The 27,726-nt window shown below is 48.2% G+C and overlaps 1 protein-coding gene across 3 annotated transcripts; it reads left to right on the top strand.

The window, feature by feature from the left end:
- Positions 1-39: 39 nt before the first annotated feature.
- On the top strand, positions 40-26,537 carry TRIM3 (tripartite motif containing 3). Of its 3 annotated transcripts, none has more exons than XM_074335888.2 (12): positions 40-231; positions 7,917-8,081; positions 16,850-17,076; positions 17,303-17,454; positions 17,626-17,806; positions 18,079-18,811; positions 18,916-19,019; positions 23,915-24,082; positions 24,268-24,436; positions 24,709-24,779; positions 25,713-25,853; positions 25,968-26,537. In XM_074335888.2, exons 3-12 carry the CDS (start codon positions 16,999-17,001, stop codon positions 26,118-26,120), a joined length of 1,950 nt encoding a protein of 649 aa, XP_074191989.1. In that variant the 5' UTR covers positions 40-231; positions 7,917-8,081; positions 16,850-16,998; the 3' UTR covers positions 26,121-26,537. The 3 variants fall into 3 exon arrangements, with proteins under 3 accessions (XP_074191989.1, XP_074191988.1, XP_074191987.1); XM_074335887.2 differs by having other exon boundaries at positions 40-256; positions 16,850-17,081; XM_074335886.2 differs by having other exon boundaries at positions 41-231; positions 16,850-17,081.
- The last annotated feature ends 1,189 nt before the right edge of the window (positions 26,538-27,726 follow it).

Below are 27,726 nucleotides of genomic sequence, written 5' to 3'. Positions count from 1 at the left end.
TCTCAAGCCACCTCCTCCCCCGGCTGGTCCTCAGCCCCGCCCCGGCCCCTCCCTCCGGCCTGTGCGGCGGGGTCCGGCGGCGGCGCCGCGCGAGGACAGGCGGAGGCGCTGGACGTGGGGCGGCGCCGCGGGCAGGGCCGGGCGGACGGGCGCTGGCAGCGGGGGCAGCGCCGCGGGCCCCTCGGAGTGGCCGCAGTCCGGGCCGTGGCCCTCCCATCCTGCTCCGCCGCGGTGAGTGCGACGGGCGGCCCCAGGGGTGCGTTTGTATCCCTGTCTTCCCTGGTCCGGGGCCACCGGGTCCGAGCGGCCGTGTGTCTGTCCGAGGGTCTGTCTGTGCGTGGGGGTACAGATGCTTTTCAGAATCTGCGCCTGTCTCTGTCCACGTGAGGCGTGTCCATGTCCGTGAGAGCAGTGGGGGGATTCTTCGGGCTGTGGCTGCTCACGTGAGGTCCATGTTTGAGGGGGGAGACGCGGGTGGATGGGTGATGGTTCCTTAGAGAAGCGCTGGGTTTAGGAGCTTGTGTATGTTAGTGGAGGGTGTCGAACGCTGCGGCCGAGGGTGACGGTGTGTGTGTGGAGGGGGGGCAGGGAGGGCGGGTGGGTTGCTGAGTGGGACTCTGGAATCTTGTGGCCCAGCTTGTCTGAAGGGTTCCTTACTCCCTGGTGCAGACACTTCCACCTCCTGCTCCCTCCTCCATCCTCCTCAGGCACTAAGAGGCCCACTAGCCAGGATGGAGGATACTCTTTCTTCCTCTAGTGCTGCTCCGTGGTCAGAGAACCTCATCCAGAGGCTGTTTCTTGTAGGAAAGGACCCCCCCCCCTTGGTTCCCCTGCAGCTTGGGCCTTGACTGGAGGACCCCAGGCCCCTCCCCTGGTCTGGCCTCCTTCCTTCTGGACTTGGCTACAGATCCTGGGCAGCAAACCTGCAGGGACAGATGGTTGCAGGTTGGCGGGGCAGGCTGCACTCCAGGGAGGTCATTCTGACTGAAAGCAGGCCCTGGGCTTGTTCCTGGTGTGAGGGTCTCTGATGTGGACAGCATGAACCCAGGATTGGCCCCGGTAGGAAGATAAAATCTGGGAGGTTGGAGCAGGTGTAGAGGTCTTTTTTCACAGGTCTCCCTGTGTGTCTGTCGAGCTCTCTAGTGCCCATTCATTCCCTAAGCAGGGCTCTGATTTGCTGCAGAATTGGAATCAGAGCTGCAGGCTTGACAGGTGCCCTGCCTCTCTTGGCTTGCATGCCTCCGGTGACAGAGCACTTATTACCTTATGCTGTGGGAAAGCTTTATGTTAAGTGGAGGTCTTTTTCCTTGGAGCTTTGTTCACTTATCTTGTTATTGCCTTTGCTTTTGCCTGTCTGTCTAGTGAGAGGGAACTGCAGTGATTTAAAAAATGTCTCTCCTGTCACCAACATATACTGAACACCCTCTGTGTGCCAGGTACTGCCTCAGCCACTTAGGGGACAATGGCATTCTTGCTGAGAAAAAATCTTGAGCAAAGGCCCATAGTTGGGATAGTACAGCCTGTGTTCAGAAAAACAGCAAAACTGTACGGCTGAAATAGAGAGTACCCAGAGGGAGCATCACGGGTAACTCAGCACACATTTATTTTAGAAGGGAGGTGGGGGCAACTGCAGCTACCCTCTAACACACCTAGCCTTACCGTGGAAACCAGCAATCAAATCCTCAAGGTAGTACAATTTGAAGTTTAAGCATGGGTACATATTACAATCCATAGGGACCTTTGCCTGGAAAGAGAACCTTAGGAATCTCAGACTTGGGGAACAAAAAGACACCACCCCCAATTTACATAAAGGGGATAAAGTAGGAACTTGCCCAGAGTCTTACCTTGTGTTAGTGAAATCAGTGACAGTCAGAACTAGCTCCTAGATCTCCTGACATTTTTTAACCTAGACACATTTCAGAGGCAGAATCAAGGATAAAGAATCATAGCTTGTATCTAAAAGGTGAAAGAAGAGGAGGAATTGAGAAAATTCCCAGGATTCTAGCTGGTGTGGTTAGATGGATGGTGGTACCTTTTATTGAGATGAGAAACACAGCAGGAAGAGCAGGTTAGGGGGAAAAGAATTCAGTTTTAGACTAGTCTCCATGCATCTTCCTTGTAGACATGTTCAAGATACAGTTGGATATACAGGTCTGGGGTTCAAGTAAGTTTTCTGCATGGGAGATAAGGCTTTGAGGGTCATTAGCAAGCGGATGGTAACTGAAACCCTAGGAGATGATGAGATTTCCCCAGCAGAGTTTGAAAGTGAGAGAAGAGGCCTTAGAACAAAGCCCTGGGAAACTAAACATTTAAGGAATGGGCAGTGAAAGAACAGTCAGGGAGCAAGTGGAGAACTTGCATCCAGTGATTGTGAAAGCATCAAGTACAGCCTCTGTCCTTTTGAGTCTTGTGCTCTTGCTCAACTGGTCCGTTTCTTAATTTTTCACGCTTCTGTTCCTTCAGTCAGTTTTCCCAATGTACCTATCAAACTCCTATTTGTCCCTCAAGAGCCAGCTTATGTATCCCTTCCTCTGGAGGCCTCTTCATTCTCTTCCACCACCTTTTGACTTAGGTACTTCCTCCTCTTTGATACCATAGCAGTTTGAATATGTCAATATCATGACACTTTTCACATTCCATGTCTGTTTCCCACACTAGTCTGAAAGCTTGTGAAGGACAGGGCATGTGTCCCTTTCAGTTTTGCGTCTCTAGTTCCCAGTTGAAGGGTCTGGTCCAGAGTGTGCCCAGGGAAGTTTGATTGATATGTTGATCAGCTGATCAAATGGTTCTTTCACCTACTCAATCTGGCAGTGGTGGGGGAGGTGGTACTGTGAATTTCATCACTTTTCTTCCTTGCCAATCTTATTGAAAGGATTCCTTGGCTTTGAGGACTTTACCTCCTCTTAGGCTTAATCTGTTCCAGAGAAACCCCAAAGACTGTAACCTGCAGTCATTTGTCATTTTGTTGAGGCCTCAAATAATCAAATAGACTTGGAGGCTAGTGAACAGGAGAGAGTCATTTTAGAAAGCAAGTGAGCCTAACTCTCTTGCATCCACTTTTTAACAATTCTTTGGTCATCTACCTCCACTCACAGCTATGTAAATTTGGGACTCTCATGAGGTTGCAGGAGGAAGTCATGGGGGAAATTAGATGCTGGTTGAGAATTTGGAGAAACTGAAAAGCCTTGAAACACATCCTTTGCAGATGTTAAGGATCTAGTGGAGTCAGCACTGGCCGTCGTCATTTGCTCACAATCAACTTCCTCCTCAGCCCCCTGGATCTGGCTTCTTTTCCTCCAGCCCCTGGAAACCACACTCCCTGAACTTGATGACAGCCTCTCCTGGGCTGTAGATCATGGGACCTTTCTGCAGCATTTCACAATGAGATCATTCCCTTGTCCATGAAACTTTCTTCTCCCTGGGCCTTCATAATCTCCCTCTTTCCTGCTTCTCCTGCCTCTCTGGCCACACCTTTTCAATTTCTTTGCAGGCTTTGCTTCCTGGGCCTATCCCTAAAATGTTGAGGTTCCTCGGGGCACAATCACAGGCTCTCCTTTCCCATCTTGGGGTGATGTCATTTACTTCCATGGCTTCAGGCATCATCTCTACACCAAGGACTTCCAAATCCTTATCTCTAGGCCATACCTCTTTCTTAGGCTCTAGCCTATCTTTTCAGCTGCCAGCTCTCCACTTGAACGTCCCATAGGCACCTCAGATTTATCTTATTAAACACTGAATTTATCACCCTCTCATTCGAACTGCTCCTCCTCCAGAATTTCCAAGCCAGAAAACTAGGGATCGGCTCTAATCCTTTCTTCTCCCTTTACTCTTCACATCAAACTAACCAGCCTTCAAGTTCTGTTGATTCCTCTCTATGAAATCTCCTTCTCTCATCCTCCCCTTTGCTACTCCCCTAGTCAAGGCCACCATTATCTCTCCTCTGGAATATCATGGCAGTCTCTTAACTTCCCACCTGTGTCCCCTCTAAGCTATTTTCCACACAGCAGTCAAAAATTTACTATTTTGGCTCTATCACTCATACTTAAGCACTCTCCACCCCACCCCCAAAAGGTTTCCTTTGCTCTTTGGGTAAAACCTTAATCCCCTAGCAGGAAAGTGTAAAATCTAAACTTCTTAATAAGGCCAATAAAGCATTGTGTGATCTAGCTCCTGCCAACCACCCCATCTCGTTTCTCAGCTCTTCCCTGTCCCAGAGTATGATTCAGTCTCCTGATGCAGAAGGAGACTGAATCTCAGTAACTCTCACTCATCCTGGAGCTCTCCGCTTGAATGACACCTTCAGGGGAATTCTCTTGACTTCCAACCTCAGTACCCCTCCCCTCCTCTCCAAATCTAGGTTAGGTGACTTCTGTGCTCCTGGAGCAATCTGTGCTTTCCCATCATAGCCCTCACCATATTGCATTGCAGTAATCTCTTTATTAGGCTGTGGAATCCATGAAGGCTGAGCTGCAACTATTTATCTTTGTATCCCCAAGCCTAGCAGAAATGGTAAATGAATGCTGAATGAGGCACCGAGGTGCCTTTAGAACTGAGCCATATAAGATAGGTCGGATAAGGAATTCAGAGACAACCTGAGGAAAGAGGGTGAAATCTCAGCTCTGAGTTCAAGGTCCTCCTAGTGTCTGCTGTGATAAACGGTCCACTTAAACCATCACCTTTAGAACCTTGGGGACAGATATTTAGGGCACAGTGGGGTAGGAGAGGTGGGAGTAGGAGCCCAGGAGAAGTAGGGAATCTTAGTGATCCAGGTTGGCGTGTGGCCTCAGAGGCTGCATGCCTAGCAAGTCTGGGTGGGGGAACTGAAGCAGGAAGGGGAAGGGAGGGAGGAGCTGTCCGACCTTGGATGTAGCCCAATCTCCGCCCCTGTGTGATAGGCTGGGAGAGCCCCTTGGGCTTGGAGAGAGGCGGAGTCTGACATCAGCTGCCCCAGCAGGGCCCAGTGGGCCACTCCTACTCTTCCTCCCAGCCCTCCCCTTCACCAGACAGAAGCTTCAACTTGGATCCGGCCTCCTGTTTCTTCTGCCAACCCTCAATCTGTCCTCCCTCCAGCTAAGTTGTCCGTGTACTAAGTCTCTAGATTCAAACCCATCACCTCTGGAGAGAGAACCGCAGAATCCCAGTGCTCACATCAGGAGAGGATGCACTCAGGCATGCCCTTTCTAGCCTACACATGCCGCCTCACACATAATTTACATACAGCCCAGCCCCATTCCAGCCCCGCCCCAAACCCGGAGAAGTCTCTGGACTGGTCCCACTGCATGCATGCATTTGTTCATCCATTATCTTTAGAAAAGCCCATGATGCATCTAGCTGGGCACAGATAGTGGTGACTTGCTCCTATCCTAGTCACTGCCTGTTTTGAAGTAGTCCAGCTGCCTTTCTGCCTCCCTTTATGGCTAGATTTCTCTCATGAGTTGTCTACATCAGCTGTGTTAATTTCTTCATCTCCACTCATTCTTCAGTCACTGTACCCTGGCTTCTGCCCCTGCCACTCCACCACAGCCAAATCTGGTGGACATTCTTCAGTCTACCTTACTTCACCACTCCTTCTTTCTTGAATCACTCTCTCCTCTTGATTCCCTTGGTCCCACACTCCCTCGGTTTTCCTCCCATTGTTCTGGGTTCTCCTTTACTCTCCACTCTCTGTCCCTAGGTGGTCTCATCCATTTTTGTTGCTTTAAGTGCCATTAATATGCTAGTGCTTCTAAATCAATAACCAGCCCAAACCTCTCCCTGGAGCTCCTATATTCTGTTCCTTACTTGACATCTCTACCTGGATATCACAAAGGCACCTCAAACTTCGCGTGCTTAAAATAAAGTGCCCCAAACCAGCTTCGGAGCTTTCACGATCTCTGTGCACGGCCCGCCGTTTGCTCAGGGAGAAACCTGGGAGTCATTACTAACATCGCCTTTCGCCTCTCACATCCAGTCCATCATCATGTCCTTTTGATTCAGCCTCATGAGTATTTCTGAAATCAATCCACCTTTTTATCTATAGCTCTGCTAATACCCAACATCATCTTACTGAAGAAAGGGGGTAGGCTCCTAACTGGTCTCCCTGCTTCTATCTCTTCAATTCTCATAGCTGCCAAAGTAGCTTTTTTATTTACTTTTATTTTTTGTAAATTGCATCATTTCCCTCCCAATTTAGGAGAAAATCTAGACTCTTAACATCAAGGTATTTCTTGATCTCATTTCAGTCTACCTTCTCAAACTCACCTCTTGCTTTTATTCACTTTGCTCTAATCACATGGTCCTTTCGGGTTCCCAGTGAGCCCTCTGTGTAAGAACTTGCATTCATGCTATTCCTTTAACCTAGAATGAGTTCCCTCCCTCATTCTCTAATACCCCCACCCTCATCCCTACTGTTTTCTTTCCATCCCTTTGAACTTTGCTTAAAAGTTACCTGCTTGGAGAGGCCTTCCCTGATCACCCAATCAAGAAAACGTTCTTTCTCATGCCATCCTTTTCTTCTTTATGGCACTCCCCTCTCCCGGTTTGTGATTATGTATTGATTTACTTTAAAAATATCTGTCACCATCTCCCCAACACAGGGACAGTGACTGTATCTGTTTTGTTTATCACTGTATCCCCAGTGCCTGTACAAAGTAGGCACCTAATAAATATTTGTTGCATTACTGAATTAATTCAATAAATATAGATTGAGCCTCTGTCAGGCTCTGTGCTAAGTGCTAGAAATAAAAAAATATAATGCCTGCCCTCAAAAACTCTGCATACAGTGGAGGAAGCAGAGAAGCAACAGGAAAGTTGTAGTATAGCATAGCAGGGCTAGGATGGAGGAAATACGGGTGCAGGGAAGGCCTTCTGGAGGAAGTGACATTTCCATGGTGACCTGAAAGATAAGTAGGAGTCAGCCAGGCAAAGGGGGTTTTGGAAGAGGCAGAGAGAACAGAATGTGTGACTGCCCAGAAGCAAACGAGAACAAGAAGTTTTCCAGGAACTAAGGAGAAACCAGTGTGACTGATCATAGAATCGTGAGACATGAGGCTGTAGAGGAAGGTATGGGCAAAGCTAAGCCTTGTTGGCCAGTTTAAGGAGTTTGGACTTTGTCCTCTGGACAGTAGATAACCATTGAAGGAAATTTAAACAGGGAGTTAGTGACAAGATGGAATCTGTGTTTTAGAAGCTTCATTCTAACTGCACGGGGCACGGATGAGAAGCACAAGTGAGGAGAGAAGGATACCCATTAAAAGGCTATTGCTGTTATCATAGGAGAGAGTTGGTGGTGACCTGAATTTGGGGCACTAGCTGTACAGTTGAAGAAAGGGGGATAAGATATTTGGGAGGCAGAATCCACAGAGCTGGATACTGATTGGATGTGGAAAAGAATGCAATCCCAGGCAGTTGTGCGGAGAGGTGGGTCAGGGCATAGGTAGCAGGGCTGTAGGAAGTCAGAGGAGAGACACTCCATCAGGAAGGTCTCCTGGAGGAGGATTTGGGGAGGCAGAGGAGGTGAAGGATGGGTGTGTCGGTGAGAGTGGGCATCCTTGGACCCTGCACTTCACATTCACTGTTGCAAATTCTCAAAACAACCATTTGAGGATTGTTATTCCCATGTAGGGATTGTTATTCCCATAATTGCAGATTAGGACACTGAGGCTCAGAGAGGTTGTATGAATTGTTCAAGGTCACATAGCTGGTAAGAGGCTGAACTGGGTTTGAAACCTAATCGAACCCCGAGTCTGTGCTCTTAACTAGAGCATGCTCAGGGGTCACTCAGCCATCGACTTCAGCCTGCTCCTTCTACATCACTGCCTGTCCTGCCCCTGGCAGGAGGCAGTGGAGCTCGTTCTCTGCAGGGGATTTGAGTGGTGGGGACAGGCAGGGAGAGGGGGTGCTGACTTCCCAGGTGCTGACCATCTCTCCTTACACAGGCTGCTGTGAGTGGCAGGAGCCATCGTGGACACCATGGCGAAGAGGGAGGAGAGCCCTGGCCCCGAGGTCCAGCCTATGGACAAGCAGTTCCTGGTGTGCAGCATCTGCCTGGATCGTTACCGGTGCCCCAAGGTTCTGCCTTGCCTGCATACCTTCTGTGAGAGGTGAGGGATGTGGATACTACGAGGGATGAAGACCTTGTAGGTCCCCTCGAGAGGGGAGTGACAGGTCTAAATCTATAAGAGGTGAGGGAAATCTGTGTATGCACGCAGGGGAGCAGGTGAACCCCAACCTGCAGGAGATAAGGGTTTGATACAAGAACCCATGAGAGGACCAGAAGCTCCTAACGCTAGGCCATGGTCCCTGCCCAGAATAGGACCTTCTCTGCCCCTTCCCAAACCCTAACACAGCCTTCGACAGCACCAGAGAAATCAGACAGAGCTGAGACTCTCAACCAGAAGAGTTTGTGCCCAGTGGAAGGGTATTTGAAGCTAGGTCTGTCCTTCTCTGCCCGTCCTCATTGTTGTCCTGAGGTACTGAGTGAAAGGCAACCTCTCCGGCCTCTAGGCTTCTATCCATTATTCATTCATTGAACAGATATTTATATATCAAGCAACTACTATGTGCCAGCCCTGTCCCAGGCACTGGACATACAGTGATAAGCAAAAAAAGGTATATCTTTGCTCTTTAAGAGCTTACAGTATAGTGAAGAAGAAAGTAATCAAATAATCATACAGCCAGACTGCAGGTAATATAATATCACACCCTTAATAAGTGCTGCTAATGAAGTGCTAAGCTATGAGTGCTTAGCGTATAGGATCTTACAGTTTGGAGAATCAGGGAAGGCTTCCTTGAGGTGTGATCTGGAGGCTGAGTAGGAGTTAACTACGTTAAGGGAGTGGTAAGAGCATTCCAGACAGAAGGGAGAATGTGGGAAAAGGCCATGTGGCCTGAGGGACTGTGTCAGGTCAGGGCCTAGAGGAACCCCAGCAAGGCTGGAGCTGTGCTCGTGTGATTGAGAGTGGCAAGGGATGAAACTGGAGAGGAAGGTTGAGGCCAGACCACGTGGAGCTTTGTGGACCTGTTACCTAGGGAATTTTGCCTTTACCCAGAGAGCCACATGAAACCTTTGCAGGGTTTTAAATATGATCGCATCTGTATTTGGACAATATTCTCTCTGCCCTCATTCCTCATTGCTCTGTCTTGAGTGGTCTGGTCCATGGGTCCTCTAACCATTGTTTCCACTGAAGCCTTCCCTCTGCTTCCTGCCTTCACTGACACCTGGCTCTGCCTTAGGGACACTGCTTACCTTCCGGCCCTGTTCTTTAAGATTCCAGCTCTATTGCTCTTTCCTCTTCATCAACTGGAAACAGTTTCAGCCTTCCTGCCTTTTGTAAGGTCTTCCATCAACCTGGGTGACTTCATTACCCACTTATGCCTCTTGGTTCTTGACTGTTTCTCCGGGGCTATCCTCCGTGTCACCTCAGTCATACACTTTCCAACAATGCTCTGGATCTGGCCATCAGCCAGAATAATACCACTTTCTCTTGGTGGCATTATTTAAACTCCAGTATCCCACTCCTGGCTCCCATTACCCCACTCCCACTACACCAGCTTTGACTGGATCTAGATGTCCAGCCCCCTCGACTACTCCCTTTTCTCCCTGCCACCAGATCCATCCTGACCACCCTTTTTTTCCTACCTATTCTGGGTCCTATGACTGTCCATCTGACTGGCTGCCACAGTCCTTCACATCTTTGTCCTTTTCTAAGCTCAGTGCTAGATTAGTTAGATGTCTCTACACCTTCTGCTATGCTCAGATCACTGAGCACTCCTGGAGAAAATCAGTGCCTGAGAAATTATAATAATAGCTCCCATGTATTGATTGATTATGATTTGCCAGGGACTGGAAAAGTGGTTTACATGTATTGATTTATTGTACTTAATCTTCACAACAGATACTTTATTATCCCCGTTTTAGAGAGGCGGAAACTAGGGTTCAGAGTCATTAAGTAATTAAGAAATGTTTCCACAGCAAGTAAATAGTCAAGGTCTGAATCCAGGTTTGACTGCAGACCCTTCACTTTTTTTTTGTTTATTGATGTGTAATTGACATGTATTATCCTATTAATTTCAGGTGTATATCATCGTGATTCGATATTTATATTGATTACAAAATGATCCCCACTTTAAATATAATTACTGTCACCATACAAAGTTATTACAGTGTTTTACTATACTCCCTATGCTGTATATTACATCCCCATCTCTTACTTATTTTATAATTGAACGTTTGTACCTTTTAATTCCCTTCATCAATTTTACCCACCCACCCCTAACTCCTCCACACTCTGGTAACCACCAGTTTGTTTGCTGTATCTATGAGTGTGTTTCTGTTTTGTTTTGTTTGTTTGTTTTGTTTTGTTTTAGATTCACATATAAGTGAAATCATAAGGTATTTGTCATTCTCTGCCTGACTTATTTCACTTAGCATAATATTCTCTTATGTCCATCCATATTTTCAAAAATGGCAAGATTTAATTCCTTTTTATGGATGAGTAATATTCCATTGTGTGTGTATGTGTGTGGGATTGTGTGTATTATATAAAATATATGTATATGTGTATGTACACACACATACATACACATATGCCCTACATCTTCTTTATCCATTCATCTATCGATGGACACTTAGGTTGCTTCCATATCTTGACTATTTTAAGTAATACTGGAGTGAACATAGGGGTGCATATATCTCTTCAAATTAGTGTTTTCCTTGTCTTCTGGTAAATACACAGAAATGGAATTGCTGGATCGTATGGTAGTTCTTTCTTTAATTTTTTGAGGAACCCCCATACTGTTCTCTATAGTGGCTGCACCAATTTACATTCCCACCAACAGTGTAGGAGGGTTTCCTATTCTCTACACCCTCAACAACACTTGTTTTTTGTCTTTTTGATAATAGCCATTCTTACAATTGTGAAGCAATAACTTGTGGTTTTGATTTGCATTTCCTTGATGATTAGTGATGTTGAGCATCTTTTCATGTGCCTGTTGGCCATCTGTATGTCTTCTCTGGAAAAATGTCTATTCAAGTACTCTGCCCATTTTTGATAGGGTTGTTTGTTTGTTTTTTGATATTAAGATGTGTAAGTTGTTGATATATTTTAGATATTAACCCTGTATCAGATGTATAATTTGCACATATCTTCTTTCTTTCCCTAGATTGCCTTTTTGCTTTGTTGATGGTTAACTTCTCTGTGCAAAACTTTTTAGTTTGATGTAATCCTATTTGTTTATTATTGCATTTGTTATTCTTTCTTGAGATTGGTCCAAAAAATATTGCTAAGACCAGTGTCAAAAAGCTTACTGCCCTTGTTTTCTTCTAGGAGTTTTATAGTTTTTGGTCTTGTATTCGTCTTTAATTCATTTTGAATTTATTTTTGTATATGGTTTAAGATAGTGGTCTAGTTTCATTCTTTTACATGTAGATGTCCAGTTTTCCCAATACCATTTATTGAAGAGATTGTCTCTCCCCTATTGTATATTCTTGCCTTCTTTGTCATAGATTAATTGACCATGTAGGCATGGGTTTATTTCTGGGCTCTATATTCTGTTCCATTGATCTATGGGTTTTCATGCCAGTGTCATACTGTTTTGATTACTATAGCTTTGTAGTATAGTTTGAAATCAGGGAGCTTTGTTCTTTCTCAAGATTGTTTTGGCTATTTTGTGGTTCCATACAAATTTTAGGATTCTTTGTTCTAGTTCTGTGAAAAAATGCCATTAACATTTTGATAGGGATTGCATTGAATCTGTAGATTGCTTTTAGTAGAATGTACATTTCAACAATAGTATTCCAATTCATGATCACAGTATACCTTCTCATTTATTTGTGTTGTCTTCAGTTTCTTTCACCATTGTCTTACAGTTTTCAGAGTACAGTCTTTAACCTCCTTGGTTAAATTTAATCCTAGCTATTTCATTCTTTTTCATGTAATTGCAAGTAGGATTGTTTTCTTAATTTCTCTTTCTGATAGCTTATTATTAGTGTATAGAAACACAACCAATTTCTCTATTTTAATTTTGTATCCTGGTACTTTACTGAATTTATTACTTCTAATAGTTTTCTGGTGGTGTTTAGGGTTTTCTATATGTAATATCATGTCATCTGCAAATAGTGATAGTTTTACTTCTTTCTTTCCAATTTGGATGCCTTTTATTTATTTTTCTTGCCTAATTTCTGTGGCTAGGACTTCCAATACTATGTTGAATAAAAGTGGTGAAAGTGGGCATCCTTGTCTTATTCCTGATCTTAGAGGAAAAGCTTAGCTTTTCACCATTGAGTATGATATTAGTGGTGGACTTATCGTATATGGCCTTTATTATGTTGAGGTACGTTCTGTCTACTCCAACTTTGTTAAGACTTTTTATCATAAATGGATGTTGAATTTTGTCAGATGCTTTTTCTGCATCCATTGAGATGATCAAGTGATTTTTATCCTTCATCTTGTTAATGTGGTGTCTTGCATTGATTGATTTGCAGATGTTAAACTATCCTTGCATCCCTGGAACAAATTTCACTTGATCATGATGTATGATCCTTTCAATGTGTTTTTAAATTTGGGTTGCTAATGTTTTGCTGAGGATTTTCTCATCTGTACTCATCAGGGATATTGGCCTATAATTTTCTATCTTTGTGGGGTCTCTAGTGTGGTTTTGGTATCAGAGTAATGCTGGCCTCATAAAATGAGTTTAGAAGCATTTCTTCCTCTTTAATTTTTTGGAATAATTTGAGAAGGATAGGTATTAACTCTTCTTTAAATCTGTGGTTCTGGACTTTTGTTTTTTGGGAGTTTTTAAATTACTGACTCAATTTCATTACTTGTAATAAGTCTATTCAGATTTTTTATTTCTTCATAATTTAACCTTGGAAGGTCGTGTGTTTTTAGGAATTTATCCATTTCTTCTAGGTTTTCTAATTTGTTGGAGTATGATTGTTTGTATTATAGTATTCTGCAGAGCTCTTAACTACTACTTGTACTCATTTATCTTTTGGTCTCTGCTCTTAAGAACTTCGGTTCTGGTGGGCAGTGCTAGACAGTGAGCAAGAAAATGATCAAACAGGCAAGTAACAGCTTGTGCTAAGTGTTTTGCAGGAAATATACAGGGAGTAAGTTGGGGTGATTGGTTCAGGAACTCTGTTCTACATAGAATCATCAGGGAAGGCTTCCCTGAGGAGGTGATATTTGACCTGACACCTGAGGATGAGAAGGAAACAGACATGTGCAGATTGTTGCAGGCAATGGGAAAATTTTTGCATTGTTCAATGCAAAGACTTTAAAGGAGGAGTAAATGGGCATGTTCAGAGACAAGAAAAGAAGCCAGTGTGGCTGATTGAGGAGGAAAGTAGGATGCAGTGAGGTCCAAAAGAGGACAGTTCATGGGGGAGCTTGGCAGTTTTAGGAAAGTGTTTGGATTTTATTCTAAATGCAGTGGGAAACCATTGGAGGATTTTTTTATTTTTATTTTTTTTAAGCAGGGAAATAATGTGACATATTTAGATTTTTAAAGCTCACTCTGGCTGCTATGTTGAGAATGGAGTGTAGAGAAGCAAGAGTGGAAACAGGAAACCAATTAGGAAGCTAAAGCCAGGTATGCTCAACAAACAGGAAGGAGGTCTTGATGAGTTTGAAGGTATTTTGCAGGGGAAACACCAGAGTCAGTGCACTGGGAAGAGAGCTACAAGGAAACGGAGTGGAATGGTTGAAATGCAGATTTCAGAGCTGATGCAGTGACAGGTGATGGATATGTATGGGTGGTGGTGGGAGCATGGGAGTGGACAGCTGAGATGAAGTGGAGGAAAAGATCACTGGGGGTGAGGAGGTCAAGGAACTAAGAAATCCTGATGGTAGACGGGTCATTTTGTAGATGTCACAGTCACTGGGACTGATGCAAGAAAGAGAGAGAGAGAGAGAGAGAGAGAGAGAGAGAGAGAGAGAGAGAGAGAGAGTTAGTTAGTTTTGCGGGCAGTGGGGATGAGGGGAAGGGTAACAGAAGAAGAGAGTAAGCGAGAAGAAAGGCTTCAGTGAATGGGGAAGCAACCATTAAGTCAGCAGAGATAATAACAAGAAGGGGTGGTGTGGATAGAAGGCATGAACGTCCAAGGAACTGAAGAATCTTTTAGAAATGTTCCAGTTGGGGGCAGGGAGGACTCAACCCCAACTTCTGGCCCTGAGGAATGTGGAGTATGAGACCAAAACCACTCTCTACTTGAGAGGATGACAGGAGAAACTAGGTCACAAATAAGTTAATATTTGTGAAGCACTTAGAATTGTGCCTGGCATGCAGGGTTTGTTAAACAAATAAAAACTGATTAGTTCAGATCAAGAGGTGTGAAAGAACAGTAACAGAAGAGATTGAGGACATGGGAAAGTTTGCACCGTGAACATCTTCCCTCCACAAATCCACTGTCTCCTAGCACGCTGCGGTCAGTCTGTTTCTGGTAAGCGTCTCCTCCTCCTTGGTGACTAATCCCAGCCCTCATGCTCCTCAGCGCCCCCTCCTTCACTCTCAGCAGCTCATCTTTTCTGAGGCAAGTTAGGCATAGTCTCACTTTGCCCCGTGTGCTCAAATACATCCACCTCTCTTTTCCTTCTCCATTCAGAGGATGGGGTCCACGCCTCCTCTTCAGGCCAATCTGACCCATTCCCTCCCACCTCTAGACCTTGTCCCACGTCTTCTAGTCTCTTCCACCTCTACTTCAATAATAGCTCTTCAATTTATAAACATGCTCTAAGGTCCCATTACAAACAGATAATAATTGTCCTTTGTGCCTTTGTCCCCCGTACCTGCCATTCAATCCCTCAACCCTCCTCTTACTCAAACTTCCAACCTCCTGTTCACTCTTCAGCTGGCAACAGTCAAGCTTCCTTCCCCTACTAATCTGCTCTGTTTTCCTTACAGGCAAAAGTACTCTCACATTTGCCAAATTGATGGGCATTTCCCAGTCCTTACGTTTTCTGGCTCCTCAGCTGCTTTTGACACTGATGACTACTCATTCTCTCCTTCTAGAATTGTGCTACTCACTTTGCTACCCTGGCACTGTCTCTCCCCCTACCCTCTCTGCCTGTTTCTCTTTGTTCCCCTCACTCAGTATTTGCTGAGTGCTCTATCCTGCTCTTATCACTGTCTACCCCTTCTTGGCTGATCACATCCTCTGCAATGGGTACAGAGGCCATCGAAATGCTGATGGCATCCTTGTGTCTATCTCTAACCTGCCTTCTCCCCAGCTGGATGTTCCCTGTTACGGAAAACGCAGCCAGATCAAGGCTGAACTTCCCTGTAACCCACTCCTCTTTCTATGTTTCTCATCTTAGTGAGTGTCACCACCATCCACTCAGTGATCTAAGCTAGGAATCTGGGAGTCAACCAAGACTCATCCTTCACTCTCCATATCTAATCAGACAACGCCTCCCACTGGCTGCATTTCTTAAATACTTCTCAAATTTGTTCTACCTTAGTCTACACTGCTACTCTCTGAATCCAGGTCATCTCTTCTCTTGCCTAGACTATTGCAAGAGTATCTTAGTTAAGCACATGCTTTGCCTTGGATTTGGATCCAGGCTCCATTGCTCACTAGCTTTATTGTTTTGGACCACTTACCCTTTTTGAGTCTGTTTGCATAAACACATAAGCGCAAAGCACAGCATCAGACACGTAGTGCTTAATAAATGGTAACTGGATGGTGACGATGATGACAGCTAGCACCCTTGTCTGCTGTCTCATCCGATTCAAATTCACCTTCCACCCAGATGCAGTGAAGGGGAGCTTGGGAGAATGTAAACCTGGCTGTCTCATGCTCCTGTGGCTCTTTTGTTGTCGCAATGACTTTTAAGCTCCTTGGTATGGCCCACGAGGCTCTGCACAGCTGGCCCCTGCCTCTCCCTCCAGACTTCTTACCATTCCTTGTCTTGGACTTGGTCTCCAGCCACATCAAGCTGTTTATAATTCCCTACCCACACTATGCTGTTTCTGTTCACCCTCTGTGTCTGGAACACTCTTCCTCTTTTCCCTGCACCTTTCTTTGATCAGGCTAACATTTATCCATGAAGATTTAGCTTATATCACCCCTTCTGATGCCTTTCCTGGCTACCCTTTCCTCCCACCCTGGGCCAAATGCCCCTTCTGTACATTTCCTTACCAGTGTATCCACTATTCTCCTCATATTACATTGCCTATAATATATAGTGTTCTCTGGGAGTTAGGCATATAAGCCCTTTATATTTTATCCTCCAATACCCTATGAAATCTGTACTGTCTCCATCTTACAGAGGAAGAATCCTTGGCTTATCAAAGTTGAGTAATTTGTCAGGGGTTACAGAGTATAATAGAGAACCGACCTAGGTATTGAACCCAGGCAGCCTCGCTCCAGGACCACACACTTAATCATTACACTGTTTACTTCTATAAACTCTCTATTTCTGACTTCCTGGCGACTGGAAGTATTTTAGAGGTAGGCACTGTGCTTTATCTTTATATCCCCAGAGCTTGGCACAAATTTGGCAAGAGTTGGCAGTCAGTAAATGTTTAATGAGTTAATGAAGGGGGGGTGAGTTGCACATGTTCTATGAGAAGGACTTACAAACACCTATGAAAGGTGAACCTGTGTTTGTGCGCACTGTGAGGAATGTGGATATGTTGGCTCTTCTGAGGAAGGTCAGGGATGTGTTTCTACTCAGTTGTAAGAGATGAAGCCTTTTATACCTGCTGACAGGGTAATATGTGTGTGCCAACGAGGAGGTTTCAAAATGAAGTGTAGCAGCACACCTGTGAGGAGAGGGGCAGCACCCATGAAAGGTGTGAGGAGGGGCGCACTGATGCCTTCCTTTGAGTCCACTCCTTCCTTTGATTCTGCCTCCTCCCTGGCCAGATGCCTCCAGAACTACATCCCTGCCCAGAGCCTGACGCTGTCCTGTCCCGTGTGTCGGCAGACATCCATCCTCCCCGAGCAGGGCGTCTCGGCACTGCAGAATAACTTCTTCATCAGCAGCCTCATGGAGGCAATGCAGCAGGCACCTGATGGGGCCCACGACCCCGAGGACCCCCACCCCCTCAGTGCAGTGGCTGGCCGCCCCCTCTCCTGCCCCAACCATGAAGGCAAGGTGGGCCCAAGCAGGCCCAGTGAGGCCAGGACTTGGGGTGGAGGGGAAGGAGAGGTTGGGGGAGGGGGCCGAGTGGCTGTGGGTGAGAGGGAGTTTCTCTAAGTGGTCCAGGTAGGGGGTGCACCTGGAAGGTGAGGGGCAAAGGGGGCAGGTGGGGGAGGGGAGGGGCAAAAAAGTTTAGTGTCTAGCTGTTTGCCTGACTGAAGTCTTTATGCTGCCAGACGATGGAGTTTTACTGTGAGGCCTGTGAGACGGCCATGTGCGGGGAGTGTCGCGCAGGGGAGCATCGGGAGCATGGCACAGTGCTACTGCGTGATGTGGTGGAGCAGCACAAGGCGGCCCTGCAGCGCCAGCTTGAGGCGGTGCGCGGCCGGTAGGCGCCTGGTGGGAACCTAAGCTGGTGGGGCCATCAGGGATGGTGTCTCAACAGGGGCAGGGGAGGGACCCTGGGGAGATGAAATTCTTAGGGCAGGGAGACCTCAGGTAGGGGATGTCTTGGAGGGTATCTCAAGCCACCCCAGTATGAGATATTTCCCCTCCCCAGATTGCCACAGCTGTCCGCAGCTATTGCCTTAGTGGGGGGCATCAGCCAGCAGCTGCAGGAGCGTAAGGCAGAGGCCCTCGCCCAGATCAGCGCAGCCTTCGAGGACCTGGAGCAAGCGCTACAGCAGCGCAAGCAGGCTCTGGTCAGCGACCTGGAGGCCGTTTGTGGGGCCAAGCAGAAGGTGCGTCCGTTCACCCTTCCCTACCACCGTCCATCATGAGACGGCCTTACTGTCTCCATGTCCCAGCTTTCCACACATGTGCACCCCTTTCCCTCATGTATACTTTCTGCCTCCTGACATGGCGCCATAAGGGCTGCAGGCATCTCTGTCCCTTGTCCACACTCCCCCTTGTAGTATATCTTTCATGCTATAGAACTACAAGTTCATCAGGAATTATAGAGACCCCCTCTGCACCAGTCTGCTCACCCAACCCTCCTCTAACCCCTCCTCAGGTGTTGCAGACCCAGCTAGACACACTGCGCCAGGGTCAGGAGCACATCGGCAGTAGCTGCAGCTTTGCGGAGCAGGCCCTGCGCTTGGGCTCGGCCCCGGAGGTGTTGCTGGTGCGCAAGCACATGCGAGAGAGGCTGGCAGCGTTGGCGGCGCAGGCCTTCCCAGAGCGGCCACACGAGAACGCTCAGCTGGAACTGGTCCTTGAGGTCGATGGGCTGCGGCGATCGGTGCTCAATCTGGGTGCGCTGCTCACTACGAGCGCCACTGCACATGAGACGGTGGCCACCGGCGAGGGCCTGCGTCAGGCGCTGGTGGGCCAGCCCGCCTCACTCACCGTCACTACCAAAGACAAGGATGGGCGGCTGGTGCGCACCGGCAGCGCCGAGCTGCGCGCCGAGCTCACGGGCCCCGACGGCACGCGCCTTCCTGTGCCGGTGGTGGACCACAAGAACGGCACATACGAGCTGGTGTACACAGCGCGCTCCGAGGGCGAGCTGCTCCTCTCAGTGCTGCTCTACGGCCAGCCCGTGCGCGGCAGCCCCTTCCGTGTGCGTGCTCTGCGTCCTGGGGACCTGCCACCTTCTCCAGACGACGTCAAGCGCCGCGTCAAGTCCCCTGGCGGCCCTGGCAGCCACGTGCGCCAGAAGGCGGTGCGGAGGCCCAGCTCCATGTACAGCACAGGCGGCAAGAGGAAGGACAATCCCATTGAGGATGAGCTTGTCTTCCGTGTCGGTACAGATGGCCGGGGGCGCAGCCAGGCGGGTTGGGGCCCAGGCAGAGAGTATCAGAATGGCGTGCCAGTGAATTCTTTTGTTTCCCCTGTCCTTTTCCCACAGGCAGTCGTGGAAGGGAGAAAGGGGAATTCACCAATTTACAGGGTGTGTCCGCAGCTAGCAGTGGCCGCATAGTGGTAGCAGACAGCAACAACCAATGTATTCAGGTGAGCGCCTGTCTAGCTCTCCCAACACCAAAATAGAGGTCCTCTAGCTGCAGCCTCCTGAAAAAAACTGTATAGGTCACCTCCTCGAAGATGAAACTCTACAGGTAGTGCCACAAATCATAGCACTATCTTTCACTCACCCACTTTCAGTCTCTCCCACTGGCCACAATAGGAACCATGTTCAATTAGGCACCAGGGTTCCCTGTGCTGGCAGCCTCTGCCTCCCAGGCCAGACCCTCTCCTGGACCCCAAAGATCTGGCTCATTATTCCTTCCTCTCTGCCTTGGCTTGAGTCTCCACCTGGCTGGCTTACTTTCTCGCCTTTTCACCACCACGTGATCAGAATGCAGACTCTGCCCTCCCTGCTATCTTTTAACATACCTTCCTGCCTCTAGAATATAGCTTGTCTGCACTGGTCTCTGCAAACATGTGATTGACTAGACGTTCAAATGGGGGTAACTTGTGAAAAGGGGTGTCTTCCAGTGGCTAGACTAGTGAAGCCTCACATGTAGGTGGTCCTGTCCCTGGCCCTCCCAGCACCTCACACACCTAATTAAAGCTTCTGACACACAAATGGACATGGCCTTTGCTACACTTCAAGCTCCTTAAAGGCAGAAAATATGTTTTTTATCTCTCTATTTGTTGTAGTGAACCAGAGCCTAATGGCAGATATCAGTGTGGTAGACACAGCAGAGCAGTTAAAAGTTCAAGCTCTGAAACCAGACACCTGGGCTTGCATCCTAGCTCTGCCACTTACTGACAAGTCATGTGACCTCTCTGAGCTTCAGTTAACTCATGTGTAAAATTAGGAAAAGAATACCTTGTAGGGTTGCTGGGAGCATTAAATGATATCACGTAGTGTGCCCAACACCTAGTGAACCTTCTCATGTTAGTTAAAAATATCATTGTCCAGGTGGAAGCTGTAAATAAAAGCCAGGAGGGGGGAAGTGCTGGAGGAGGTTGTTCATGGAACTGGAAGGATCCCAGAGGGGCTGGAGGTAGATTACTATTAAAAGCCAAGTAGCTGAGGTCACATTGTAAATGTTTTGGAGAGGATGCTGTGGAATTTATCCTGTACAGGATTGTTTCAGACTACCCTGAACTTCAGTTTTGGGGAACATTTTATCAGGTAGCAAAAGTTTCCTGAAGATACTTCCTTCACAACACCTATAAATTTAAATTTCTTCCTGATCTGCCTGACTATCCCTGTCACAGATCCAGCTCTGTCAAAGGTCTGTCACCTCACTATCAGCTCCTCCCTAGCCCCAGCTTTCCACCTAGCGGGCTGAAGTTACCAGGAACTCTTCCATGACTATATTCCCAGTCCTGTCCAGGCCACCTTTATTCCCACCTTATTCCTAGGAGTGGGGGAATGGAGAGGCCCAGGTTAGCACAGGGAGGGATTTGGACCCAGCCTGGATAGCGAGGAGGAGATGGGATGAACACGGAGAGGGAGAGGGGTGGTGGTGAGGCCCTACTCAGTCACTGCCTCTACCTCTAACGTGCTTCCTCCTCCTTATGCCAGGGATGCTTTCTGGCACTAAGTTGAGATTTGGGAAACCTTCCCTGGGGTGCATACACACGGTGCTCACATGCTACTTTGTCTCCCCAATGAGGGGCTGTGCTTGTCCACTGTTTCAGGGTGGGGAATTGAGAGGGAGAGCCTGGTCCAGCCCCCTCTTCTTCCTAATTTCCTGCTAGTCCTACAGCAGTCTTCCTTGCTCTCACTCCCACCTGTACTCAACTTCCTAGCTGCTCGGAGCCTGGCTCTCAGATTCCAAAGCTGAGTTTCTGCTTCTCTTACTCTGGAGGCCTCAGGCCCTAGTATGGGCTGGGCCCCTGCACCCTTCAATTCATGAGGATTGGGGTCCTCATGAACTTCTCCTCCTTTGGATCTGTCTGTGGTGGAGGCTGAATGAAGAATTTGATTTGACAATTTGTGTAATTGTGTTAGTCTAGAAATTTTATCAGCTCTTCTATAAAAACTTGCTCATGTCCTTCAAGCAGAATATTAATCACATTTTCCTTTGGGCTCCCTCAGCCTTTTGCTATAACACTTTTCGTACTTTACTGGAATCTCTTGTTTTGTTTTGTTTTGTTTTGTTTTGTTTTGTTTTGTTTTGTTTTGTTTTGTTTTAGTCTCTCTCCTCCACTAGACTCCGATCCTGAAGTTACTTAGTGCTTCTATGGTGTAGGGGAGAGATGTTAAGCACCAACAGATTCTAGACATGTTAAGGAAGCAAATATGGAAAGTTTTGATGAACCCTTGGATGTCAAGGAAGAGGGAGGGATCAGGAATGGCAGGACTTGGTGCACTGGTAGGTGGTGTTGCCATTCAGGAGCAGGTCTAGGTATAAGTTGATGAATTCACTTTGGCACGTGTTGAGTTTGAGATCATTGTGTGGCATCCAAGTGCAGATGTCCATTTATGGTCTGAGATTGAGCTGAGGAATCCATTCATTCACTGAATGTCTGCTGTGTGCAAGTTGCTGTACCAGTGCTGCAAATGCAGCAATAAACAACAGACACAGCTCCTGCCCCACATAGAACTTACATGTTTAGAAGAGGACAAAGATATTTAGTGGTTGTTTAGTTACAGAAGTGACAGTTATTATGAAGTGAGCTATAAAGCGTCTATTATGGCGGCTTAACAGTATGTATACACATCGATTCAGGGGTGGAGTTGGTCATTAAAGTCTTCTCTGAAGAAGTGACCTGGAAATTCTGAGAATCGAAAGATGAACAGAAGTTGGCCAGATGTAAGGGGTGGGGTAGGATAGGACAGGAAGAGCAAGACATCCCCTCACCCCAAGCCTCATCAGTTTTGAGCTGGAAACTGAGCTGCTCAGACTGGAGGAGGCAGATGCATGACCTCACTGCTGATCTGGTGGTATCTTTTAGTCTGTCTCACATCAACTTTTCAGCCCGTGGTGCCTCCCTTCTCGTGCCGGTAGGTGCTGCCGCACCACAGGAGATCAGGTTAGAATGGGTGATGGCATGGTGGAAGGTCTGCATCAGGAGAGAGTGATGTCTGTTGGTGGAACCAGTTCATACAGACCCCGCAGGCCTAGAAGATGGGGATGGGGTGGGGCAGGAGGCCCAGCTTACTAAGGATGGAGCAGCTCTGGATCAAAGAGCAAAGCAAAGGCCCAGAACTTGAGTTCTCCGAGACTGCTCCTGGCTCTGATTCATTTTGTGTCCCTAGAGCCTATAACAAAGCAGTGTGTGAGACTTATGCCGCGAGTGCTGTCTTGGCTGTGAAGGAGAAGCAAGAAGGCTTAGCTGTAGAGGAAAGGAGCATTAAAGCATATGCTTTCCGGGTGGGGAGATCTGAGCATGTTGGGCGGCTAAGGTGGAGGAAGTAGGAGAAGGTGAGAGGTTGAGAGATTCACTGACCAGGAGGAAGGTTACCTTGTCAGTTCTATAGCCTGGATGTGCTACTCCTTGTCCATTTCCTTCCTTCCCCACCCCTTTCTTGTTTGCTACTAAGCCTCGTTGAGTCCACCTCCGATATGTCCCTTGAGTCCATCGGCTGCCCTCCAGCAAGTGCCCTGGTCCGAGTCTTCATCATTTCTCACCTGGACTGCTGCAGCAGCCTCTGACTGGTCGCCTAGCTTCTAGTCTCGATTCTTCCCTGTAGCCCTAGTGCTCTTTCTTAGAGGCTCTAATGTGTTTTTATCCCAACACCACCATGCAATTCTCCAATTTTCAGTGGACACTGACCAGGTGTCCTACAAATTTAACTCAATTCTGACACTGCCTACCTGGAGATAGCGTCACATCTCACAGGTAAAGAGCTTAGTCCCATAAGACTGCCCCCACTTCTGACGTCGATTGTTCTCACACCACCTCTTTGATTAATTAGCTAGAGTGGCTCGCAGGACTCAGAGAAACATTTACCTATGTTTACCACTTTACAGGATTTGATAAAGGATACAGATGAGCAGCCAGATGAAGAGGTACCTAGGGCGAGGCCTGGAGAGTCCCTAGTGCAGGGGCTTCAGTCCCTGTGGAACTGGGGTGCACCATCCTCCTGGCAGCAGCCCAGAAGCTTGTCAAACCTTCAAGAGTTTTTACAGAGCTTAACCTGTGTGTGTGCGTGCGCGCGCGCGCGCGCGCACACACACACACACACACACACAGAGTTTCCAGAGGTTAGTGGATAGGGCTAAAAGTTCCAGCTCTTTAATCCTTTGGTCTTTCTGATGACCAGCCCCATCCCGAGGCCAGCTAGGGGCCCCACCCGAAGTCACTGCCATAGCCTAAGCTCAGAGGAGGCTCCTTATGAATGACAAAAGACACTCCTATCATCACTCAGACAATTCCAGGGCTTTGAGGAGCTCTGTGCCAGGCACTGAGGACAAAGACCAAATAGATTTCTTACTACACCACAAAAGCAAATCTCAGTTTGTCACGCCCCTGGTCAGAAGTTTTCAGTGAACCTTCATTATACCCAGGATAACACCTGGCTCCTGTTATTCACAAGAGTGCACCCCGCAGTCCAGCCACATTGGACAAGCAGGACCTATACTGAACTCTGTGCCTTTTACATACTCTGCTTACATGCCTTTCTTCTTCCTTCTTGACTGGTCAACTTCCGTTCGTCTCTTGGCATTCTTTTTGGCTATTAGCTCAGATATCCTCTTCTCTTGGAGCCGTTTCTGACCACACCCCCTCACCCTCTTGATTTTCTTACAATCCCATTCACATCTCTGCTACATGTCCCATAAGGTATGCCATGTCTGATTCTTCTCTGTGCCCCTCAGACGGTGTCAGTAAGTGCTTGTTGAACGACGAATGAATGGGGGGTTTCCTCCCTCAGGATCCTGCTCCCTTCCCTCTGTGCCCACAATCTCTCCCCTCCTCCCTCTCCCTCCCTTGATCCGCTGCTCCAGGTTTTCTCCAATGAAGGCCAGTTCAAGTTCCGCTTTGGGGTCCGAGGGCGCTCGCCTGGGCAGTTACAGCGCCCTACAGGTGTGGCAGTGGACACCAATGGAGACATTATCGTGGCAGACTATGACAACCGTTGGGTCAGCATCTTCTCCCCTGAGGGCAAGTTCAAGGTGAGAGCCTTATTGTCACTACACTCTGCAGCCCTGGTGACTAGCTGAGGTAACAATTCTAGTGCCTCCTGGTGGTCAGAGCCTGACTGGTCCATCCCCAGCCCAAGGTTCTGCTTTGGTGCGAGGCTGGGACTACTCTCCCCACCAGGCTGGATAAAGCCCCTAATGGGTATCCCTTTCTCCAGACCAAGATCGGAGCTGGCCGCCTCATGGGCCCCAAGGGGGTGGCCGTAGACCGAAATGGACATATCATTGTGGTTGACAACAAGTCTTGTTGCGTCTTCACCTTCCAACCCAATGGCAAGCTGGTTGGCCGTTTTGGGGGCCGTGGGGCCACTGACCGCCATTTTGCAGGTATTGGAGGACAACTCAGAGATCTATTCTTACACCCCATTCCCAGAGAATCCCCCTGTATACCCCAGCTCTAAAGACCCCTCCTCCTGTATCTTGGCCCTAGAAGACCCCTTCCGTTCACTGTGCCTAGCACCATCATCCCAGAGACCATTTATCTCAGTTCCAGAGACTCTACCCCTCTCCTAACACCCCAGGTTTTTCATCCCAGATGTTCTTCCCCATTCCACTCAGTGTCCCAGCTTGCTTCCCTGAGGACCACTTTGTATTTTCAGGGCCCCATTTTGTGGCTGTGAACAACAAGAATGAGATTGTAGTGACGGATTTCCATAACCATTCAGTGAAGGTCAGTGTCCTCCCTCACCTCTTTTTCTCCCCCTTGAGATCATTCAGTTGAACAGTGAACATTTATGGCACGGCTACTTTGACCCAGGCACTGTACTAGACGCTGGGGATACAGTGATGAATAAAGCAAATACTTTCCCTATCTTCTTAGTTAGAGTCTAGTAGGGAAGAGGTAACAAGCATATTACAATGGGATAAATTCTGTGATAAGGAAGTTCAGGGAACTGTGCGAGGGCGTAGCAGAAGCATTTAACACAAGTGAGACTGAGCATGACCTAAAGCTCCGGGGGAATTAACCAGAAGGTAGAGAAGGAGGAGAGGATTTGAGGCAAAGGGGACTGGAGGAGCGAAGAACTTATGGTGTGTTCAAGAAACCACAAATAATTCAGACTGGATTTGTAAGGATGAGGCTTGTGTGCCCTTTACAGGGCTTGCTGTCTTCCTAAGAGCTATGGGGAGTTGCTGAAGGATTGCAGACAAGGGGGTGATACAGTCCTGTGTGTCTTAGATCACTCTGGCCGAGGCAAGGCTCATAGCAGGAAGACCAGTCTTTTGCAATAATCTAGATAAGGACCATTGCAGTGGCAATATATACCTAGGGTACAGATTTGAGATAGAATCAGTGGTTGTGTTAATTCACTGGCTGCCAAGCAGAGGAGAAGGTGGAGTCATGAGTGACTCATGGACAAATGGGTGTTGCCAGTCACCGAGAAAGAGAACTCAGAACTGCTTTCCCAGGGAAGACGGGCTGTTAGATGTGATAGACCTGAGAGACATCAACTAGAGCTGTCTAGTAGGCAGTCGAGTACGTGAATGTGACACCTGGGAAGAATTGGGCTGTAGCAGCAGATCTGGGGCTTCAACTCATCCTCTTCTGAGGCCTTGCCCTCTGCCTGAGGCCAGGTCCCCAGTTCCCAGCCCTTTGCCCTGTCAGGTGTACAGTGCCGACGGAGAGTTCCTCTTCAAGTTTGGCTCCCACGGCGAGGGCAATGGGCAGTTCAACGCCCCTACCGGAGTAGCTGTGGACTCCAATGGGAACATCATCGTGGCTGACTGGGGAAACAGCCGCATCCAGGTGAGCAAGGCCCAGAGAGTGAGGTTTCCTGCTGTGCCCCAGGCACATCCACCCCCCAAAATGCCTCTCGTCTGCTTGATCTCAACTCTCCCTCATTCTCCACTCATTCCCCAGGTTTTTGACAGCTCTGGCTCCTTCCTGTCCTACATCAACACATCTGCAGAGCCACTGTACGGCCCGCAGGGCCTGGCACTGACTTCGGATGGCCACGTGGTGGTGGCCGATGCTGGCAACCACTGCTTTAAGGCCTATCGCTACCTCCAGTAGCTGCACAGGGGCCCTGCCGGCTCATGGAGGGATGGACATAGGGGTGATTGGACAGAAGGGTCTGGCCTGGCGTTGGGCCAGACCTGGCAGCACTGAATGTGGGCTGTGGGCGTGGGTGCGCCCATGCCCTCCCTCTTCCCGTCTCCCAACCCCACGGTTGCACTTTATTTATTCGGTTCTTGCTTTGGTGACTGGGTGGGCCTGGACTGTGGTCCCAAGGACGTGTGCAGAGCTTCACCCTACCCCCTTACACGTCTCCTTTGTCCCCTCAGTCTGCTCCCCACCCCCCCAGCCTGGGGCCAGAACAGCCTCTTACTCCAGGGCAGAAGTCCCTCTGGTTGTCTCCCTGCTGCCCCATATACAATGACAGAGACAGCAATACCCCACCCCCCATATTAAATAAATGTGTTCGCCATGTGTTTTTGTTGCTTTCTTGTGGGGTGGGGCTGTGAGGAGATGGGATGGTGGAACTAGCTCTGGACTAAAAGATAGGCAAGCAGGGGACCCAGATTCCCAAATGGGTCCTGATGTTTTCAATCTTCAGGAGAGGAGAGCAAGAGAGAGTGAACCCCTGGGACCCTGAGCCACCTGCCAAATCCCCATCCCCAGGTCCTGCATCGTCTGCAGAAATAGTAAGTGCTTTGGTTGTTTGCCCTGAGACTGAGAAGAGTGGGGGGGAAATGACCCTTGCCCTGAATACATCTAAAAGCTGCAGGGAGAACATTTCAGGGTATGACAGCAGTCTTTGAGGCCCAGGCCTAGGTAAGGGACCTGAGGCTAGCCCAGGTGGGATCTGGGTGGGTGAGACTCCATGGCAGTGTTAGAGCTCGGTCCCGAAGCCCTGGAGCCCTGCTTCATCCTCCTCTCCATTCCAAGATTGTATCCCTTTTCCCACAGTGGAATGAGGAGCCTAACACCCGCTCTGAGCTCTAGTCTGCCAGGGTTTGGCTGCCATTTCCAGAGATATTTACAATCAGCACTCTGACTGGGGAGATAGGGATTAGGGTTTTCCCTCTCTACAAAAGTCTGAGGCTCAGGGAAATAGGGCATATTGCTGATGGAGAGCAGAGCCCAGACTTGAATCTATAGATGCTGTACTCCTAACTGGTACATTGTAGCACTTATTTTTATGCCCCTTGCACCTAGCCTGGTGACTGGCGGAGAAGGTACTCAGTGAGATTTGGGGAATGATGGATCTGTGAAGATTGGTTATAGGTGGTCATGGGAAAGCTCAAGGCATTGTCCTGGTATAGCATGACTCCAGGGGCTAGGATAAGAGGGCTTGTCCGTGGACCTGTGGAAGACCATGGGGGCTTCGCAGAGGTCACGGGGGCACCACATGGACCAAACGGAAGTCGCAGTTATGTTCACTTCCCTAGTCCTCTTTGTCCCCACTTGTTGGGACGCGGTAGGCAGGTGGAGGGACACATGACCTCCCTGAAGGTTCTAGGGTAAGTGTTCTTAAAGGGCCTACCTGGGCTTGTGTCTCTGATTATGAATAGGATTGCCTGAGGCCTGGCCAGCAGAGATGGTTGCTCAGTTGTCAGTCACTCAGCACTTGTGGGGTCTTCCCTGAGACCTCTCAGGTGATGGGCTATTCCTCCCC

The sequence above is a fragment of the Rhinolophus sinicus genome, chromosome 14, assembly GCF_057876585.1.
Source record: "Rhinolophus sinicus isolate RSI-liver-muscle chromosome 14, RSI-T2T, whole genome shotgun sequence".
In the NCBI taxonomy this organism is placed as follows: Eukaryota; Metazoa; Chordata; class Mammalia; order Chiroptera; family Rhinolophidae; genus Rhinolophus; species Rhinolophus sinicus.
This window is presented reverse-complemented; position numbering and strand designations above follow the sequence as displayed.